Genomic DNA, 15,000 nt, shown 5'->3' on the forward strand with positions numbered 1-15,000 from the left:
CTGGGAATATCGATGACATTCACCACTGGGAATATCGATGACATTCACCACTGAGAATATCGACGTCATTCTCCACTGGGAATATCGATGACATTCTCCACTGGGAATATCGACGTCATTCACCACGTGGAATATCGATGACATTCACCACTGGGAATATCGATGACATTCACCACTGAGAATATCGACGTCATTCTCCACTGGGAATATCGATGACATTCTCCACTGGGAATATCGACGTCATTCACCACGTGGAATATCGATGACATTCTCCACTGGGAATATCGCTGTCATTCACCACTTGGAATATCGATGTCATTCACCACGTGGAATATCAATGACATTCACCACTAGGACTGTCGATGACATTCACCACTAGGACAGTCGATGAAATTCACCACTGGGAATATCGATGACATTCACCACTGGGACTATCGCTGTCATTCACCACTTGGACTATCGATGACATTCACCACTGGGAATATCGATGACATTCACCACTGGGACTATCGACGTCATTCACCACTGGAAATATCGATGTCATTCACCACTGGGAATATCGATGTCATTCACCACTGGGAATACCGATGTCATTCACCACTGGGAATATCGATGACATTCACCACTGGGACTATCAAGTCATTCACCACTGGGAATATCGACATCATTCACCACTGGGAATATCGATGTCATTCACCACTGCGAATATCGATGTCATTCACCACTGGGAATATCGACGTCATTCACCACTGGGAATATCGATGTCATTCACCACTGAGAATATCGACGTCATTCTCCACTGGGAATATCGATGACATTCACCACTGGGAATATCGATGACATTCTCCACTGGGAATATCGATGACATTCTCCACTGGGAATATCGATGACATTCACCACTGGGAATATCGATGACATTCACCACTGAGAATATCGACGTCATTCTCCACTGGGAATATCGATGACATTCTCCACTGGGAATATCGACGTCATTCACCACGTGGAATATCGATGACATTCACCACTGGAAAGAAAAGTGCTATATAAATGTAACATTCATTCATTCAAACTTCACAATGAACGTCACATGAAACATGAGGAGAAAAAAATAAATATAAAATAAATTAATTAATTAAAAAAATCAGAGAAATTTATTTTCAGAAGAAAAAAAATAAATAATTTGAGAATTATTTTTCAGATAAATATTTTTGTTTGCCTAAGAAGAAAATAAAATATTTCCGGAGAATTGTCTTTTTCATATTTATTTTTAGGCTCATAAAAGGCACTAAGTCAAAATATTTTTTTTTTTCACCTTCTGATTTTTTTCACCTTGCATTTCAGGGCTTCCGTACCCTGCAAATGCAAAATGCAGTATATGTTTAATTAAAATTGAGTTATGAAATCAGGGGCTTTTAGAATCTGGTCTGTCCTGTGACAAGCGGCTTTGCCTCAAATACACAGTATTTTATAATACACATCTGTTTAGGTAAAAACAAACAAACCCTCACTTAGATAAGTAAACGTGTGTGTGTGTGTGTGTGTGTGTGTGTGTGTGTGTGTGTGTGTGTGTGTGTGCGCGTGTGTGTGTGTGTGTGTGTGTGCGCGTGTGTGTGTGTGCGTGTGTGTGTGTGTGTGTGTGTGCGTGTGTGCGTGTGTGTGTGTGTGCGTGTGTGCGCGTGTGTGTGTGCGTGTGCATGTCCTGACTGTGGCATGCTGTCACACTACATTAGCTGATGTCCACTAAACGCTCGTTGAAAGGCACACCGTAGAACCAGATTGCAAATTAGACAGGAAATAGAGCAGCGGGACACCCCTGTCTGTATATGTGTGTAGGGGTCAGAGGACCAGGTGCAATATTCAGCGGCCGTTTCCTTCTCTGATGTAGTTCATGTACACCTCATTACAGCTCCGACAACAAACACAACACAGATGCAGCAAACAAACGGCATGTTTCGTTTGTTCCTGTGAACTGAACAACACTCGGACAACGAGACCGGACAGGCCGAACACAAAACCAACCGTCAAGTATCTCTCTTGCATCAACAACAGTCTCAGTTGAAATAAGAGTTTATTGTAATCCAAAAAACGCTCATGAAAACGGATTTCAAAAATCCATCATATGAGAGCTTGGAAGTCAAAGATACAGTGAGAGACGTCACCTTGGTATTCACAACGTCCACAATATACTGAACGCCCTTGACGCACTCTAGCACCTGGAAGCCGTCCCGATCCAGAACCTTCTCCTGCGAGTTTCCCGCCACCACCAGAATGACATCACCAGTGACACTGTACTGTAGCGATCGGATCTGATGACTGTAACGACACAAAATAACTGTTTCCAGAGTTTTTCCCTCGTGAGGATTCAACACAAATCAGTAGATTTGGAGAACAATAATCCCGTTTAAAGTGCACGGCAAGATTTTTCCCCTTCCTAAAAAGAAACATCTGCTATTGTGCAAAACAGTCGAACCGTACTGAATTACATAACGATTAACGAAAAAAACAAAAAACTAAGTAACAATGTTTGTAGTCGTCATAACAGAGACGAGAGCAATAATAACTGACAAGCTCGACGTTTGATTTGTAGTTTTACTCCGTGTAATTTGTAACAGACAGACAAAACTCAACATGACGAAGGAAAATAATATTTTTGAGAAAGAAAATAAAAACCATTAGGATGTTTTTGCATTGTGACAATTCAGCGCAGTTTCCCCTCCACATCTTCATAATGCACAATCTCTCATTTCCCTTAATGTAAAGTTTGATTTATGTAATTCCTCTTAATCTCAATTTTAAAAAATAAAATTTACAGTCATAATATTGTGCATTAACTCACTCCACCCACTGCACCTGCATGCACATTTATTGCACCTTTGCACATTTATTGCACCTGCATGCACATTTACTGCACCTTTGCCTATTTATTGCACCTGCATGCACATTTATTGCACCTGCATGCACATTTATTGCACCTTTGCCTATTTATTGCACCTGCATGCACATTTATTGCACCTTTGCCTATTTATTGCACCTGCATGCACATTTATTGCACCTTTGCCTATTTATTGCACCTGCATGCACATTTATTGCACCTTTGCCTATTTATTGCACCTTTGCCTATTTATTGCACCTGCATGCACATTTATTGCACCTGCATGCACATTTATTGTACCTGCATGCACATTTATTGCACCTTCATGCACATTTATTGCACCTGCATGCACATTTATTGCACCTTCATGCACATTTATTGCACCTGCATGCACATTTATTGCACCTTTGCCTATTTATTGCACCTGCATGCACATTTATTGTACCTGCATGCACATTTATTGCACCTTTGCCTATGTATTGCACCTGCATGCACATTTATTGCACCTTTGCCTATTTATTGCACCTTTGCACTATTTATTGCACCTGCATGCACATTTATTGCACCTGCATGCACATTTATTGCACCTTTGCCAATTTATTGCACCTGCATGCACATTTATTGTACCTGCATGCACATTTATTGCACCTTTGCCTATTTATTGCACCTGCATGCACATTTATTGCACCTTTGCCTATTTATTGCACCTGCATGCACATTTATTGCTCCTTTGCACATTTATTGCACCTGCATGCACATTTATTGCACCTTTGCACATTTATTGCACCTGCATGCATATTTATTGCACCTGCATGCACATGTATTGCACCTGCATGCATATTTATTGCACCTGCATGCCTATTTATTGCACCTTTGCAAATTTATTGCACCTGCATGCACATTTATTGCATCTTTGCACATTTATTGCACCTGCATGCACATTTATTGAACCTTTGCACATTTATTGCACCTTTGCCTATTTATTGCACCTGCATGCACATTTATTGCACCTGCATGCACCTGCATGCACATTTATTGCACATTTGCCTATTTATTGCACCTGCATGCATATTTATTGCACCTGCATGCACATTTATTGCACCTTTGCACATTTATTGCACCTGCATGCATATTTATTGCACCTGCATGCCTATTTATTGCACCTTTGCAAATTTATTGCACCTGCATGCACATTTATTGCATCTTTGCACATTTATTGCACCTGCATGCACATTTATTGAACCTTTGCACATTTATTGCACCTGCATGCAAATTTATTTGTCCAGCAGGACAATGCTCCATGCCACACAGCCAGGTCAATCAAGGTGTGGATGGAGGACCACCGGATCAAGACCCTGTCATGACCAGCCCAATCTCCAGACCTGAACCCCATTGAACACCTCTGGAATGTGATCAAGAGGAAGATGGATGTGACCAGGTTCTTTAACTCTCTCTCCACTCCGGCAGTCTGGACACCCTTTTTATCCCTCTCCAGCTCTCACTGAAACACAGAACAGCTGTTAGAGTTCATTTTCCACAGGTGTCAATCCTGAACGTTCTTCCTTTCCGGCCTCGCTCTTCACAGCTGTCGCTCGGCCACGCCCACATCCCACAATGGATGACCACACGCCATCAAACAAAGCTGAGATGCTTGAATTTTTGTGCCAGGAGTGGCATAAAGTCACCCAGCAGCAATGTGAAAGATTGGCAGAGGGCATGCCAACACACATGCCAGCTGTGATTGACAATCAGGATTATTCCAGCAAATATTCATTTCTGAACTATAAGTTAAAACATTAATATTGTGTTGATTAATAACGAACATGAACTTGTTTTCTTTGCATTATTGGAGGTCTGAAAATACGGCCTCTATTTTCTTATTTTTCTTTGATTCCTGGGTTAAATATGATTTGGACCTCCTCTGGGCAGGTCTGATGAGATTCACCCACTTAAGCTGTAAAAATACAGCAGTAATCAATACAAATCCTTCTTTTATGAATTATCAATAGTAATGTATTGGGCAAACAAGACTCAACTACAGTCAACTTAAATCTATTGACCACAGCGAGCTCTGCTGTGTGTTAATGAAAAGCTTGTAAATTGGTGTCAATGACTTTATGAGACCTCCCGAAAGCACATGACTAAAAGAGGCAGAACTCCAGTGTCAATTCCCGTTACCCTCTCCAGGTCACTGACTTTATGAGCTCCACATGGGCCGTGTGTTTTATTTAGCCGGTATATTTGGCATCTGCTGTTAAAGAGATGCCACTTTACCTAAGTTGATGAACTTGTAAATGTGGCGTGGCGCTTTACTAATCACACAAGCGAAAGAGCGCTCCAGCTCAGCCAATTGGCTTCCAATATTTTGAGACACCCAATTTTCAGATGGCTTCCACTTTTAAAGACAACAGAGCAAAACACCCAAGCTCTCCGCGGGCGTGCATCTGGGTGCAGTTAGTTAGTGTGAGGTTGATTTGTCTTGAGAAAGCACTCCCATTCCTGAGAGATGAGGTATAATGTACATCAAACCTCGCAGAGGGTCGTGAGCGCTCGCTATTATAGAGATACAGGTGTGAACTGATATCAGGAGGCAGTTCGGACTCACCATTCGCACGGCTGCAGAGATCGGAAGGCCTGTAGCGCCGCATCCATCCCAGCGAAGTCCCAGAACATCACGTCGTAGTCGAAACCACCAGTAACCAGCCCAGCGCCAGAAGGGTCCAGAGCTAAAGCTGATACCTGTGGAATAAAGACAGAAAACATCAGCAAAGGCACAGGTCAAAGTTTCACTTTATGCAGTAAAACATGGGGGGTAAGATGTGTCATTAAAATAACTTCACAATGTAAAAAAATTTTTATGGCCCTAAAAATAAGTCAAATGTAAAATATAAAATATAATTCACCAACATGATATATTCTTCACAGGTTTCAAGGCAATTAAAATTCTGTCATTTACTCTTACAGAGGCGTATGACTTTCTTAAACTATTATACGTCTGAAGAATTGGGAAATATCTTACTAGTCGCACTGTTAAGACACTTTTATGGTGTTCTCCTTCCTTTTTATAGCTTCACAGCCCTGGTCACCGTATACATTCATTGTATGGAAAAGAGCAGCGTGAACATTCTGCTAAATATCTCTGTGTTTCACAGGAGAAAGAAAGTCATACGAGTTTGGAAAGACATGAAGGTGAGAAACTAATGACATCATTTCAATTTTGGGGTGAATAATTCCTTTTAAACTTTAAAAGCATAACTGGGTCAGATTATATAATCCTTACAAACTCTGAAGAGTGAGACAGATCAGAGCGTTCAGGAAAGGGAGTGAGACAGATCAGAGCGATCAGGAAAGCGAGTGAGACAGATCAGAGCGATCAGGAAAGCGAGTGAGACAGATCGGAGCGTTCAGGAAAGCGAGTGAGACAGATCAGAGCGATCAGGAAAGCGAGTGAGACAGATCAGAGCGATCAGGAAAGCGAGTGAGACAGATCGGAGCGATCAGGAAAGCGAGTGAGACAGATCGGAGCGTTCAGGAAAGCGAGTGAGACAGATCAGAGAGTTCAGGAAAGCGAGTGAGACAGATCAGAGCGATAAGGAAAACGAGTGAGACAGATCAGAGCGATCAGGAAAGCGAGTGAGACACATCAGAGCATTCAGGAAAGCGAGTGAGACGGAAAGCGAGTGAGACAGATCAGAGCGTTCAGGAAAGCGAGTGAGACAGATCAGAGCATTCAGAAAAGCGAGTGAGACAGATCGGAGCGTTCAGGAAAGGGAGTGAGACAGATCGGAGCGTTCAGGAAAGCGAGTGAGACAGATCAGAGCGTTCAGGAAAGCGAGTGAGACAGATCGGAGCATTCAGGAAAGGGAGTGAGACAGATCGGAGCGTTCAGGAAAGGGAGTGAGACAGATCAGAGCATTCAGGAAAGGGAGTGAGACAGATCAGAGCGTTCAGGAAAGCGAGTGAGACAGATCAGAGCGATCAGGAAAGGGAGTGAGACAGATCAGAGCGTTCAGGAAAGCGAGTGAGACAATATATTCAAGAACTGTACATTTGTAAACCCTTAATAAGTTTTGCGCTCCCTCGCAATAACTTTTGGGTTCCCTCGCAATAAGTTTTGATTTCCCTTGCAATAAGTTTGGCGTTCCCTCGCAATAAGTTTGCATTCCTTCACAGTAAGTTTGCATTCCTTCACAATAACTTTTGGGTTCCCTCGCAATAAGTTTGGCGTTCCCTCGCAATAAGTTTGGCGTTCCCTCGCAATAAGTTTGCATTCCTTCACAATAAGTTTGCGTTCCTTCACAATAAGTTTTGATTTCCCTCGCAATAAGTTTTGATTTCCCTCGCAATAAGTTTTGGGTTCCTTCGCAATAAGTTTGCATTCCCTCGCAATAAGTTTTGATTTCCCTCGCAATAAGTTTTGGGTTCCTTCGCAATAAGTTTGCATTCCCTCGCAATAAGTTTTGATTTCCCTCGCAATAAGTTTGGCGTTCCCTCGCAATAAGTTTTGATTTCCCTCGCAATAAGTTTTGGGTTCCCTCGCAATAAGTTTGCGTTCCCTCGCAATAAGTTTTGATTTCCCTCGCAATAAGTTTGCATTCCTTCACAATAAGTTTGCGTTCCTTCACAATAACTTTTGGGTTCCCTCGCAATAACTTTTGGGTTCCCTCGCAATAAGTTTTGATTTCCCTCGCAATAAGTTTGCATTCCTTCACAATAAGTTTGCGTTCCTTCACAATAACTTTTGGGTTCCCTCGCAATAACTTTTGAGTTCCTTCGCAATAAGTTTTGATTTCCCTCGCAATAAGTTTGGCGTTCCCTCGCAATAAGTTTGGCGTTCCCTCGCAATAAGTTTTGAGTTCCTTCGCAATAAGTTTTGATTTCCCTCACAATAAGTTTGCATTCCTTCACAATAAGTTTTGATTTCCCTCACAATAAGTTTGCGTTCCTTCACAATAACTTTTGGGTTCCCTCACAATAAGTTTTGCGTTCCCTCGCAATAAGTTTTGAGTTCCTTCGCAATAAGTTTTGATTTCCCTCACAATAAGTTTGGCGTTCCCTCGCAATAAGTTTTGGGTTCCTTCGCAATAAGTTTTGATTTCCCTTGCAATAAGTTTGCATTCCTTCACAGTAAGTTTGCATTCCTTCACAATAACTTTTGGGTTCCCTCGCAATAAGTTTTGATTTCCCTCGCAATAAGTTTGGCGTTCCCTCGCAATAAGTTTGCATTCCTTCACAGTAAGTTTGCATTCCTTCACAATAACTTTTGGGTTCCCTCGCAATAAGTTTTGATTTCCCTCGCAATAAGTTTGGCGTTCCCTCGCAATAAGTTTTGATTTCCCTCGCAATAAGTTTGGCGTTCCCTCGCAATAAGTTTGCATTCCTTCACAATAAGTTTGCGTTCCTTCACAATAAGTTTTGATTTCCCTCGCAATAAGTTTTGATTTCCCTCGCAATAAGTTTTGGGTTCCTTCGCAATAAGTTTGCGTTCCCTCGCAATAAGTTTTGATTTCCCTCGCAATAAGTTTGGCGTTCCCTCGCAATAAGTTTGCATTCCTTCACAATAAGTTTGCGTTCCTTCACAATAAGTTTTGATTTCCCTCGCAATAAGTTTTGATTTCCCTCGCAATAAGTTTTGATTTCCCTCGCAATAAGTTTTGATTTCCCTCGCAATAAGTTTTGGGTTCCCTCGCAATAAGTTTTGGGTTCCTTCGCAATAAGTTTGCGTTCCCTCGCAATAAGTTTTGATTTCCCTCGCAATAAGTTTGCATTCCTTCACAATAAGTTTGCGTTCCCTCGCAATAAGTTTTGATTTCCCTCGCAATAAGTTTGCATTCCCTCGCAATAAGTTTGCATTCCTTCACAATAAGTTTGCGTTCCTTCACAATAACTTTTGGGTTCCCTCACAATAACTTTTGGGTTCCCTCGCAATAAGTTTTGATTTCCCTCGCAATAAGTTTGCATTCCTTCACAATAAGTTTGCGTTCCTTCACAATAACTTTTGGGTTCCCTCATAATAACTTTTGAGTTCCTTCACAATAAGTTTTGATTTCCTCATAATAAGTTTGGCGTTCCCTACGTAATAAGTTTGGCGTTCCCTCGCAATAAGTTTTGAGTTCCTTCGCAATAAGTTTTGATTTCCCTCACAATAAGTTTGCATTCCTTCACAATAAGTTTTGATTTCCCTCGCAATAAGTTTTGCTTTCCCTCGCAATAAGTTTTGCGTTCCCTCGCAATAAGTTTTGAGTTCCTTCGCAATAAGTTTTGATTTCCCTCGCAATAAGTTTTGGGTTCCCTCGCAATAAGTTTTGAGTTCCTTCGCAATAAGTTTGGCGTTCCCTCGCAATAAGTTTGGCGTTCCCTCGCAATAAGTTTGAGTTCCTTCGCAATAAGTTTGGCGTTCCCTCGCAATAAGTTTGGCGTTCCCTCGCAATAAGTTTGCGTTCCTTCACAATAAGTTTGGCGTTCCCTCGCAATAAGTTTTGAGTTCCTTCGCAATAAGTTTGGCGTTCCCTCGCAATAAGTTTGGCGTTCCCTCACAATAAGTTTTGCGCTCCCTCGTAATAAGTTTGTGTTCCCTCGCAATAAGTTTTGAGTTCCTTCGCAATAAGTTTGGCGTTCCCTCGCAATAAGTTTGGCGTTCCCTCGCAATAAGTTTGAGTTCCTTCGCAATAAGTTTGGCGTTCCTTCACAATAAGTTTGGCGTTCCCTCGCAATAAGTTTTGAGTTCCTTCGCAATAAGTTTGGCGTTCCCTCGCAATAAGTTTGGCATTCCCTCGCAATAAGTTTGAGTTCCTTCGCAATAAGTTTGGCGTTCCCTCGCAATAAGTTTGGCGTTCCCTCGCAATAAGTTTTGCGCTCCCTCGTAATAAGTTTGTGTTCCCTCGCAATAAGTTTGCGTTCCCTCGCAATAAGTTTTGCGCTCCCTCGTAATAGTATAAGTTCCCTCGCAATACTTTTGCGTTCCTTTGAAATACTTGTTTCCTCGCAATAGTTTTGCGTTCCTTCAAAATAAGTTTGTGTACATTTTTAATTACCTCACAATAAGTTATGCGTTTCCTCGCAACAGCATTCCCTACTATGTTATTTGTGGTAAAACCATAGTAACCACAAGATTAAACATGGTTAATCTATAGTATAACCATGGATACTGTATGCTGTATTAAAACACAGTTTCCACCAAAAAAACTGTAACTTTATATAGCTACTACAACATTACTATAGCAAACCATTGTTTCTGCCAAACAAAAACAAAAAAACAAACTTGGAACTGTCGTGTTACTACTATAGAAAGCCATGCTTTTACTACAGTAACCATAATGACACAATGGTATTTTTTTTTTATAGTAAAACAATAATAAACCACATATTTTTTTTATTACCATAGTTTTCTTTCACCTGTATGATCATGATAGCATGGTTGAAATATGGTTACTGTAGTAAAATCAAGGTAAATTTATTTGCGAGGGCACGCAAAACTATTTCTGAATCGCGCCCTGATCTCTAAGGGGCTCAGTATGATGGAACATCACTTTCACAATCCATCCCCTACTGAAGTCAATGGATTCCAAGTGTTCTCCGATGCACTTTTAGTATATAGGAACACTTAGCATAAGCGCAGTGTGTCATAAGGGACCATCTCAGACCGTTCAGTGGAATATGAAGCCGTGTGACTTCAGTCTTTTTTTACTGCAAATACACGGTCAAACTTTATTGGCAGATATCATAACATGTTAACATTTCACTGAGGGCTCGTTCACTCGCCAGAGTTCTCAAATCACGCAAACCAGTGTGCATTTGAGTCACTGTATCTGGCCGATTATGGTGGTATATAACTCTCAGCGTTGGGCGTTTGTGCACGGCACACCTGGATCTGACCGAGAACAGAGACGTCACCGAGACCGACACTAGAAACCATCTATCAAAATGGCCCACAGTGGCCCTCAAACACCACAGACCTGAGAAACAACAGCGTCTGCACACTGTCACATACAGAGAGACATTTACAACAACCACACTCAACAGAGAGAGAGAGAGAGAGAGAGAGAGAGAGAGAGAGAGATGTGTGCAAAACCTGATCCATGTTACCAAATCAAATTTCCCCCAAAACTTTCCAGGTTTAAATCAGTTTAAATCACAGATTTTCAACTTATTGACTCCACTGTACATGCTGAAGACTGTCATGTATTTACACTCACAGTGTCGAGCTCAATAGTGCGGATAATTTAATTTTTTTACAAGATTAAAAATATGCTTAGCCTATCATTTTATTTTAAGCATGCTTAAATCTTCCTTTTTTTCTCGCCAAGTGATTGAATCATGCTAGTCTGCACTCAATCATGATAGACAATGGAAGGATCTCCCTCTAGTGGTTTCATGTAGTTATTACAACAACAAATACATTTTAAAGAGACCAACTTCTAGTGCAGGGGTTCTCAACAGGGGGCGTTCAAAGGATGCCAGGGGGCACCGAGAGAAAATTAGTAGAGGGGGGCATTAGGTTACAAATGGGGGCGTTTATCACTCATAATAATGACCAGCTCGGACAAACTTGGACCAGATCATGACCATCTTGGACCATCTTGGACCAGCTTAGGACTAGCTCATGTCCAGCTTGGACCAGCTCATTACCAAATCAGACCAGCTTGGACCGGCTCATTACCAACTTGGACCAGCTCATGACCAACTTAGGACCAGCTTGGACCAGCCTGGACCAACTAATTACCAACTTGGACCAGCTCATGACCAGCATGGACCAGCTCATGTCCAACTTCGACCAGCTTGGACAAGCTCATTACCAACTTGGACCAGCTCATGTCCAGCTTGGACCAGCTTGGACAAGCTCATTACCAACTTGGACCAGCTCATGTCCAACTTGGACCAACTTAGGACCAGCTTGGACCGGCTCATTACCAACTTGGACCAGCTCATGTCCAGCTTGGACCAGCTCATGTCCAGCTCATTACAAACTTCGACCAGCTCAAGACCAGCATGGACCAGCTCATGTCCAACTTGGACCAATATTAGACCAGCTTGGACCATCTCATTACCAACTTGGACCAGCTCATGACCAGCATGGACCAGCTCATGACCAGGTTGGACCAACATTAGACCAGCTTGGACCAGCTCATGACCAGCATGGACCAGCTCATGACCAGCTTGGACCAGCTACCATGTTCCAAAACACAGCTACTGTCTTAAACTGGATTTTCCAGACAGAAATACACAAATGTTCACAGGGTATCAAAGTCTTAATAACAATAATATTTCTGTAAAGTTCATGTTTATGATACAACAGAGGGTTAAAGAAATAGTATCTGTCTACTTTATATTAATTAGGTCAGATAGCATATGGATCTGCAAATAATAGGTCAGAATTTCTATTATTACCCTAAAGAGAACAGTGACGGTAATATAGTAAAATCATAGTACTTTGATATAAAGCATGGTAATAAATAATTAGCATATGCACATAGCAATCTATTTACAGTGTACATTAAAGATGATAATATGGTATTACCATAGTAATTAATGGCACTGTTTTGTTAGTGCATTTCCATACGCAAAACTTTACTTTTTATAAATGTATTTTGAGTCCCTAAACAGAAGAGATGATTCTGAACCGAAATTTCTTTATTTTCTCGTTATTTCTAAATTATCGTTTGTGCAAATAAAAGTCTGTTGTGGAGTGTGATATCAAATCATAGCAGCTTTCAAGAAAACCACACAGTATTTAAAATAATTTAAATTAAAAAAAATAATAATAATAATAAATACATTTGTGAAACATAAAACTCATAAACTCGTCAGCATCACTCGTGTGTTCAGACATGATTTCGCCGCCGTTTACAACAAAATAAAAGTCTCCTTTAAAAATAAGAGTCGAGTCTGTTGAAATCGAAGTCTTTCTAGCAAGTCACTCCACTCGGCGGCATCTTTGGAACGCTCTCTGGCAGCTGTTTTTCCATATACACAAGCAGCATATAAGTGCAGCTCCTATCTACTTCAATGGGGAAAGACCGAAATCTCAAAAAAGGTCGGTCAAGATTACAATCAAAGAACATATTTCAAATCAACAATAAAATCTGACAACACTGGTATCATAAATTATGATTCTTTACCACAGATTATACAAAAGAAACGCAATTTCCCCAGCGTGTTAAGATAGTGCGCATGCGCGTTCTCGAGTTGATTGACAGGTGATGTCTGTGTCTAAAAGGTGATTGGCTCTTTTAACAAAAAGGCGGGACTTTATTTTTAAATACATTGACCGTTACAATTTCGCCCATCTCTGCTAAATAATCTTTGTTTAAGTCCATCACCAACATTAATAACAATTAATACACATTATTTAATATTGGCTATATTAATTGATTGAATAACAGTAAACAATTAACTATTCTTAAATCATAATAATAATATTTATTAAAATAATTAGTAATTCAGGGTAGGTAAATAACAAATAATTAAGGTATTGCAATTTTTTAAGTTGTATTTTTTTAAAATCCCATAAACTATTGTCTTATTAATTATATTGATAGTACATATACGTTATATTATTATATATAAAATATATTGTCATTCTGAGTGATGCTCATATATGCAAGTCTTTATGAAAAATATGTAGGAAACTGTTTGGAGGCACATTTTATTAAAGGACGTAAATATAAAAATACACTGAACATTTCAAGCATTACATATGTAAATAATGCATTAAAAGCACAAGACTGTCGTATTGCTTGGGAACACTTTACGTTCTGTCAGATATCCAGAATATGATATAATGTGGAACAAACTAGTAATGCACCGCACACCTGTGAGAGATCCTTGTTTATTCTGCACAAACACAGTCTAAACAAAAATGATACACTAATGCCACAATCATTCCCAGTCAGAGCAACATCTGGAGTGAAACAGAACACACGTCGTCTCTAGTCCTCTTCCTCTTCTGCCACGAAGTTTCTCGATGGCGTCCCAGTCCAGTCTGCTCAGAATGCTGCCGGTGCTGTCGGAGAGACCGTCCAATCCGTCCAGATCTCGTAAAGGATCAAAACACTGAAGAGAACAAAATCAAACCTGTTTAGGATATGTTACTATATTATTACTCTATACTGCCAACTATTTAGAAAGAAATGTAGCATGCTAAAAACAGCAGTATGCTACACTGTTGCATTCATCAAGTGGCGTCTCGTTATCTTAGAACTTAACACTTGTGCGACCTTCGGGACATTTTTGTCTTTTTAATTTTTAAGTTTAATTTTGGCTGTTAATGCCAACGGCATACATTTTTCCAATGGTGTGTATTTTGTGGGGAATTTTGATATTTCAATCTCAGTTCCTATAATACATCTATAATACATCTATAACACACTGTGAACACACAATAGTCACACTCGGGAACTTCAGGACAAAAATGTGCCCATTGAACAGCAATATATGATCCCAGTACCATTAAAAGATCAAATCATTAATTATATGATATTATGCATTTATTCTGGACTCCTGGCTTCAAAATGTAATTTTTTTATATTTTCCACCAGATGGCGCCATTTGTCTCATGTTTATCTTATGGAGCAAATACAAACTTTTCCCATATTCACTGTTTACTGTATTATAGAGACCTGCAGACAACTGAATACATGATGCAGCTGGTGTGTGTGTGTGTGTGTGTGTGTGTGTGTGTGAGTGTGTGTGTGAGTGTGTGTGTGTGTGAGTGAATGTGTGTGTGAGTGTGTGTGTGAGTGAGTGAGTGAGTGAGTGTGTGTGTGTGACTGAGTGTGTGTTTGTGTGTGAGAGTGTGTGAGAGTGTGTGTGTGTTTGTGTGAGTGTTTGTGTGAGTGAGTGTGTGTTTGTGTGTGAGAGTGTGTGAGAGTGTGTGTGTGTGTTTGTGTGAGTGTTTGTGTAAGTGAGTGAGTGTGAGTGTGTGTGTTTGTGTGAGAGTGTGTGAGAGTGAGTGAGAGTGTGTGTGTGTCTGTGTGTGTGTTTGTGTGTGTGTGTCTGTGTGTGCATGTGTAAAAACAACAGTGGCATTTAAAGGGTTAAAATCCTGAAAATGAATGAATATTTGGTAGTTATGATCAGGACTGATGTTGGTTATAAATGTACTCATTGAAGGTGGAAAATAATATTAT

At 40.4% G+C, this 15,000-nt stretch overlaps 2 protein-coding genes and 1 pseudogene across 2 annotated transcripts in view; 1 reads left to right on the forward strand and 2 right to left on the reverse strand.

The window, feature by feature from the left end:
- The window catches only part of LOC127636316 (WD repeat-containing protein 70-like), a 73,499-nt pseudogene extending 61,588 nt beyond the window's left edge, over positions 1–11,911 (reverse strand).
- LOC127636436 (RNA polymerase-associated protein LEO1-like) overlaps positions 1–15,000 on the forward strand; it is a 283,037-nt gene that overhangs the window by 254,192 nt on the left and 13,845 nt on the right. The window lies entirely within an intron of this gene.
- cplane1 (ciliogenesis and planar polarity effector 1) overlaps positions 13,505–15,000 on the reverse strand; it is a 49,470-nt gene continuing 47,974 nt past the window's right edge. Inside the window, exon 54 of the mRNA XM_052116778.1 lies at positions 13,505–13,924. Coding sequence (XP_051972738.1) covers positions 13,751–13,924 — 174 coding nt within the window. The 3' untranslated portion in view covers positions 13,505–13,750. The remainder of the gene's footprint in view (positions 13,925–15,000) is intronic.

Source organism: Xyrauchen texanus, chromosome 44, assembly GCF_025860055.1.
Source record: "Xyrauchen texanus isolate HMW12.3.18 chromosome 44, RBS_HiC_50CHRs, whole genome shotgun sequence".
NCBI lineage: Eukaryota > Metazoa > Chordata > Actinopteri > Cypriniformes > Catostomidae > Xyrauchen > Xyrauchen texanus.